Raw genomic sequence first — 7,476 nt, 5'->3', positions numbered from 1 at the left:
GTTATTTCACATCCTTTAAGTTAATTTAGGGAGATTTTTTGTTTTCTTTCTGACTTTAGTTGTTTTTTTTAAGCGTGTGTTTATCAGAAGTGCAAGGATCAAAAGTGGGACTCTGTCCTGACAGGAACCAGATCGTACTGGTCTGTAGTGAGCAGGGATGTTTTCCTCAGTCGATGGTTTCATTTGCTGCAGAGGAACAGAGAGCAGCTCAACGTTCTTCTACATCTAAAAGAGGAGTGGATCCAGATGACAGCCTGATTTGAAGCCACGCCTCCTCGCTGCTCTACCTTTGAGCCAGGCAGTGCCGCCCTGTTGTCGCAGCTTTTAGTCTCCAAGCAGACGAAGGCATGATGAGGATCACAGTGTAGGAGATGGAAGGTACAGAGAGGGTCCGGGTAGAAGGAGCAGCATCCTGCCGCAGTGCCGCTGAGCCGGGCACGGCTACACCTGCTGCTGCTGCACCAGCCGTCTGTAATGAGGCAACACTTTACTCTCTGGGAGGTAGAGCGCCATCTCCAGGGCAACAAGGATGATGAACTCGAACGATATGAGCTCCTTCCTGCTGATCCTGAAGCGCTCCTCCAGCTTCTGCAGAGAAACCAAACACCTTCACTCAGTGGGGTTTGATTATTTCTATTTAAGGCTCTTTGGTTTTAGAACTTTATTTAAAGTTTGCTGATTTTTGTTTTGTTTGTTTTTTTTTTGCAAACCTTTATCCAGTCCGTCTTTTTTATCCTGAGTCTTTAGCAGCATTTAGCTACTTTAGCTAGCACACAGCGCACATTAGCCCGATTACTGGTTGTTCTACAAACACTGATGGATTCCATTAAAACCAGAAAGTTAGCTCCTATTTAAGCCGGGCATAAACTGTGCGATGTTTTCAATCGTCGCACAGCTGCAGCTCAAACTTTACGAGGAAACCGCAGAGTTTAAAAGTTCTCAGTTCACGATGTTTGTCCTCAGACTCTGCAACCCGACGCTCTGATGCGATCTACCTGCTCACACTGTACGACTATAAACCAGGTGGAACTCAGCTCCTCAGTGAGATGGCGCAACTAGGACTCGTCTATCCTGAAGCCAAACGAGTAGAAGGGGAATATGAAGCTCACTAGAGTGAAACGAGCTGCCTTGGAAATTTGGGCAAAAATGAAAAGGAGACGACGTATTTGGACAAAGACATGGCTGAGCAAACGTGGCTTCTACGGTCTGTCAGTTTGACAGAAAGAACTCCATTTCACTCATTGCACCCCCGCCATGCTGCTGGCTTTTCATCTGGGAAGAAGAAGAAGAAGAATTCTTTGTTGTGCACTGAATTATTTAACTCACGACCACTTTAAGACGGCCGACTGAAAACATGTCTGATTTTCTCCCGACCTTACGATTCCTGAATGGGATTTGGTTGTTAGAGGCTGATCGCCCCTCGTTACTCCCTGTACATTACACCACGCACCATCAGGCTGAAAGTCGGCACGATTGAAAATTTCTCGCACGACTGGAGAATCGGCCCGAAAAAGACAAAAAATTGTACAGCGTACGCCCGACTTTAGCATCCGCTTCATTGGAACAAAGGTAAACGGTCACAGCGACGTACCCTGTCTGTTAATGATAGAAATGTTTCACAGATTTTATTTTTTTATATAGTAAGCTAATAGGTTCATATTGGACAAATATACAGAACGTAATAAATGTTTTCTTTATAAATAAGCATCTAATTCAGTCGGTATTAAATACAGCTGGAGTGACAAATAGAATATAATGATGTTTTCAAATCAGCATATAGAGGGAAAATTTGTTTTCCCCTTAAAGTTAATGCAAAGATTCTGTTAAATCAAAATAAAACAGGAAAATGATCATCAAATAAATGTCTGTTGATGAAATAGATCAATCAGCTTTAGATGCTAATAATAATAATTGAACTTTATTGATCTCATATTGGAGAAATTTGTTAAGGGTCTTTGCTCAGAGACACAGAGTGGCAGTCTGTGGGAGTGGGTTTCCAACTCACAACCTCAGGATTCCAAGCTCTGTGCCCTCTATGCCCTTTTTATTTTTTCCTTCTTGCTTTGATTCTGTTTTATTTTCCCCATATTTTAATCATGTAAAGCACTTTGCATTGTCTTTGTACTGAATTGTGCTATACTGTGCAAATAACTTAGCCTTGCCTTGCCTTGCCTAACCACTAGGCCACCATTACTCAATAACTTTGATTCCTCTCAGTGAGACCTGACAAGACATATACCAGTTTTACCGTACGGAGCGATAAAGATTAGCTGAATGATGACAAACATCAGCCAATAAAGATTTATATCTATATTTATATCTATATAAAGACCAGTTTAGGGTGAATCTTTGTGATTTTGTCCACTTCAGGGAACCTCTGCAGCTCACTGAGGAAAACAAGCGGCACAAACTAGTTTCTATTTACTATAAAAACAGAATCTAAAAGCATCGACTTTGAAACCTCAAGCAAAGATGCGTTGCAGAAAATCAGACTCAGATTCTGCAGCTCAGCAATGCAAGGCGCACGTTTTCCGCTTGCTCAGACAGAATGGCCATATCAACACATGAGCAACCTGATCTGACAGCCTGACTGTGTCACTGAGGGGCGGAGACTCACGTCTATGAGGTGTTTGACCTCCTGTTTCTTCAGGTCACTGCTGATCTTAGCAGCCAGCAAGATGCAGGCAGCCGACACCAACTTCCTGTAAGAAAAGGGATATTTATTATATCTTTTAAAACTTCTAGAAACAGGTTCAACTGTGATTATCATAAAGCTTTGTGGATATTATAAGAGTCTTAACGGTAAAGTCCTATTATTTTTTATCCCAATAAAACCGAACAACATGAAATAAACACAAGAGGGCGCCATTGTTCCAGTAAAGAGAGCGGCGGCGACAGCAAGAAATCTACAGTCAGTTCTGCAGTTAAAAACAGCCAGAAAGGTTTTAATTGACCTGTTCTGTTTGTTGAGGCGACCCTGCAGCACCAGCTTCTCAAAGTAGACGAACGCCATGGCGATGGTGACGGGCTGCAGGCCGCAGTCCTCCCCGACGATCCTCATCTCTCTCTTCAGGCTGTGGGGGACACAGAGACAGCAGGGGTGAGGGGACGGCGGACCGAATGAAGACGCGTCTCCAGGTTGTGAAACATTACCTGCGGATTTTACTGAGCGTGAGCTTAATGTGGGGGAACTTCTCCTTAAAGGTCTCGTTCATGTCTTTCTTCAGGTCAGACGGTTTGACGTACTCGATAACCGTCGTCTGAGGGGGAAGGAAACGAACAAAATGAGGAGAAAAAAGAAGGATAAACAGAGGAAAACTGATCTCTGTGGTCTTGCTGGAGTGTAAGCAGAGGTAGTGAACCGTCAAACAACAGTCAGGAGGCTGCATGAGAACGTAAACAACAAGGGAGGAAAGATTTCTGCTATTAGAACAAGATCAGAGTCTGGAAAACTACTGAAAACTTTAGGTTAGTCTATAGAAACATTCATGGATGTGGAGGAAACCCTTCAACCTGCCATGTCACAGAAATCATGTTCAGAGAATTTATTCTTATCGTAATTATTTACGAATGTGAACATTCTGCTCCTCCGAAGAATGTGTTTTTTCGGTGTGGTTTTGCTGTAGCGTCTTGTCTTGTGGAGGGGGGTGTTCTGTTTTGTGTTGTGCCTTTGTTGTGTGGTTGTTTTGTTTTTTTTCTCTAATGTTCAGATCATTGCTTTCTTCATTGCATTGCAGTGCCGCCTCTGCTGTGTTTTGTTTGTTTTTTTTTTGTGCTGGTCTGTTTTTTGTTTTTTTGTTTTGTTTTGTTTGTTCTGTTCTTTTGTTTTTGGTTTGGATCCTGTTGTGTTTTTTTTTTCTTCGATTCCCGTTTTTTTTTTTCATTTTCTTTTCTTTCTGTTCTGCTGCGTGTCTTTTGGATTTCCTTTCTGATTATGAGAACAAGTTGTATTTTATGACAACTCCTACAAGACACACTTTCTTCCCTAAAATGAGGAATGTCAAGCATCAGGTGAAGTTATACTTTGGCATCAGTTTCAGAAATAAAACAAATCTTTTAGCACCAGCATCAGATTGGGTAGGATGTCAAAGTGGCTGTTTGTTGGTGCTTGTCTGCCGCCATCTGCTGGTTGGAGCTAGGGGTGTAAATAATAATCATTTTGTATCGATGCATCGATCCAACAGCCGGCGATCCGATGCATCGACACGTCCGCAAGAGAATCGATTCATGTTTTTTTTTTCCTCCGGTCTATTTTATCCATTTGCTCCTGGGTGTAATTCTCCCTCCCGTGCTGCGGTGGCGCTAAACCTATTTTGCCCTCCTACCTCGCTTCCTGGTTATACTCTTACAGCAGTGTGTTGCTGTGAGCTTGATGCAGACATTTTTAAATTATGCTCAATATTAAAGCGTAGTCTGTGCTACACGCTGTGGGTCTAGATACGGCGGTGAGGAAGTGGGGGCGAGTTTAGTCCGACGACGGAGGGACATGAGGGCCAAAAAGAGCGGAGATCCAGGTGGAAAAAGGGTCCCAGCGTTCTCGCGCACCTCGCTCTTCTAGCGGGTCAAACTTCACAAGTTGTTTTCCGCAATTTCGGTCTAAAAACAAAACAAGCCGGCAGCTACAATTTGGGAGAGGTGCAGGAGAGCGTCTGTGGAGGGGTGTTATTATTTTTCAGTGAATGAGGTTTTAATAGGAATAGGTGGAGTGCAACTTTTCTACTTCTGTTACTTGCTGTTGTTTCTCAAAAACAATAAATAACGCTATTTACACTTTCATTGATTTATTTCAAATTTGAAACATTGTCTAGCCTGTAAGGTAAAAAAAAAAAAAAGAACCAATTAATCGAATCGTATCGTGGCGTATTCTTGAGTATCGGAAATAATGGAGTCGAATCAAATCGATACTGAATCGAATCGCCATGATGGGAGTGATTTACAACCCTAGTTGGAGCTCCAAGCTTTCTTTCTGAAACAGGTTGTGGTATGATGCCTTCATTCTCGTAATATTACGACTTTATTCTCGCAGTATCACAACTTTATTCTCAAAATAAAAGAAATGAAAGAAAAAATCTCCAACCTTGACCTAATACTGCGTCGTAGTAACTGTAATTGGTTTGAAAAATTCCCATATATTAATTAATAAGCCGTTTTGACTAAGTTAACTTAGTTTTGACTCATATTTAGCACTTTGGGGGTTTTTAATAGTGCAATAATGTCTCGAAATGAAGAAAAGAACCGTGAGCTAATCTGTCCTCTTTCGACGGATGGTAATTCGAGGGTTAAAAGTAACAAACAAGTAAAATTTTTTATTTTTCTGTTGAAAAAACTATTAAAACATATAAATGAAAGCAGCTGCTGTGGAATAAAATACTGTTAACCTGGTAAAGACAGCAGGACTGAATCAAACAATAGCAGGGGCTTATTTAACAAGCTATCTTCTTAACGATGTAATGACCAAATGATTTTAGGCCTGCAGTTAGAAATCAGTAAAACGTCTTTAGAGAAATTCTGTCTCCTGTAATGAATTTATCAGACTAAGGATGGTTAAAAGTAGTCAGAGAGTTGATGATCAAATTTAAAATGAATGACAGCTTAAACTGTGATTCCTGGTCTCCAAAGGAGAACAGAGCAAAGGTGGAGAAGACAGACGGCGCCCCGCCCATGAGCTGGAGCAGATCTGACACGCAAATCTCAGCCTAAAGGGCTTAAAGGATCTGCTGCTAAAGCCTTGGAGCCGTCAGGCAGGTCGGCGCTGTTAGCCGGCGTCACACAGAGACCCAGAGCAGGTTAGTCTGAGGTCTGCCTCAGCTGCAGCATCGACCGTCTGACACAGAGATCAGTAAAGGTGTCAAACAGCCTGCGGAGACGTGAGGAGACATGAGCTGATCCCAAAACCTAAAAATATGAGGCTGCCGTTTAATGAACACAGAGACTCTGAGTTCCTACCATGTAGGAGGCGAAGATCAGAACCCGCTTATGTTTCCCACAAGGCCACTGGGGGTCACTGAGGAGGTTAGGGTCGTATTCAGTCACATCTTCCACACCTGAAGAACAAAGAAAAGAAAAATACTATCATTGCATTTAAGTGAAGCATGTAATTGATTGTTATACATCAGAAAATGGATGCAGTAAAATAAAGATGGTCCTTAAAAATGAAATGGCTAAACATGTGGAACGGAGAGAAAAAAGAAGAGCCACACTGATCTGCTGGTTTATCCAAAGATCCAAATGTGGAGAGTTTTGTTCAGATTATACTGATGGCATCCTTTGGACAGATCAGACTCATATTGAGCCTTTTAAAAAATTTCAGAGATGTTTTGATGTGAAACCACAGGATGATAATAAAAAAAATAAATTAATTAATTAAGAAAAAAAAAAGAAACCACAGGATTAACATATGTACTATATATACTAGGGATGGGTGCCAAAGAAGTACCGATTCGATTCAAATCAGTTCACATGCCACGATGAGATTCTATCACGATGCATCGTGATACTTGAAATATTGCGATATTTTCACTGAACACTGTTAGAAAAAAATACAGCCATTACCAGTGGCTGACTGGCTGCGAATGATCTGGTTAGTGTTTTCAATTGATACATTGATATAAATGAATTCATACATAGCTGTATTTATTGAAACAACTTTTGGAGGTGTTGCCATGAAAAAAAATACTGGACAAAAATGACAAAATGTGCTTAGGATTTATAAAACTTGAAATAACAAAATAAGGATAATCAGTGCCTTTTACATGGCCTCAGTGGTCCTTTAAATCAATGAAATGAAAAAATTAAAATTTATGACATTTCCCCTTTTGCAAATTACGTGCATCATATCGATTTCATTTTTACCTTCTTTGTTTTTAAAGCCAAAATGCATCCAAACATCTGACTTGAAATGTGATGGAACCGGGCAAATTTTCTCAGTCTCCTCCGTGTTTTGTTTACGAAAGACTCGTCGCAGTATACCTCGGACAGAAATGCTTGTGAGACAACAAGGCAGCAGGCGTCAACACATCCGCAGCGACATCTACTAACTGGAAGCTGTATTCCACTTGTTTTTGGCGGATGTGCACCAACCGTTCATGTATTTTATTTATTCCTTTTTTAAAATTAAGAATCGATACTTTGCGTCAAGAATCGATGCAGTAGATCACAACAATTAGATTCCTGATGCATCGTCATGACGATTATTTTGCACACCCCTAATATATACTATATATACTACTTTTCGCTCCCTGTTAATCACGTAACTCCACCTCCCCACATGTTGCCTCCACCATCTTTGTTATGTGTCGCCGCTAGGACAAACCCCTGATACTTTGTGAGGAGAGCTCTCGCTAACAGTTGTGTAGCCTAGGGTATACGTGGGTATACGATATATACCCACTTATTTTTCAATCCGCATTGCTTATACCCACTTCTAAATCCCCAATGATCCACACTATTAAGCAGAATCTCTGAGCCAAATTGCCA

At 41.2% G+C, this 7,476-nt stretch overlaps 1 protein-coding gene across 1 annotated transcript in view; it reads right to left on the bottom strand.

The window, feature by feature from the left end:
• Positions 1 to 31: 31 nt before the first annotated feature.
• Positions 32 to 7,476, bottom strand: part of cables2 (Cdk5 and Abl enzyme substrate 2) — a 67,266-nt gene continuing 59,821 nt past the window's right edge. The window contains exons 6-10 of the mRNA XM_015393453.1: positions 5,947 to 6,044; positions 3,154 to 3,260; positions 2,955 to 3,074; positions 2,618 to 2,702; positions 32 to 588 (exon numbers count right to left, since the gene is read on the bottom strand). Coding sequence (XP_015248939.1) covers positions 442 to 588; positions 2,618 to 2,702; positions 2,955 to 3,074; positions 3,154 to 3,260; positions 5,947 to 6,044 — 557 coding nt within the window. The 3' untranslated portion in view covers positions 32 to 441. The remainder of the gene's footprint in view (positions 589 to 2,617; positions 2,703 to 2,954; positions 3,075 to 3,153; positions 3,261 to 5,946; positions 6,045 to 7,476) is intronic.

Source organism: Cyprinodon variegatus, unplaced genomic scaffold, assembly GCF_000732505.1.
Source record: "Cyprinodon variegatus isolate N-32 unplaced genomic scaffold, C_variegatus-1.0 Scaffold642, whole genome shotgun sequence".
NCBI classification, from domain to species: domain Eukaryota; kingdom Metazoa; phylum Chordata; class Actinopteri; order Cyprinodontiformes; family Cyprinodontidae; genus Cyprinodon; species Cyprinodon variegatus.
Note: the sequence above shows the minus strand (reverse complement) of the source record. Positions and strands in the feature narration are given on the sequence as shown.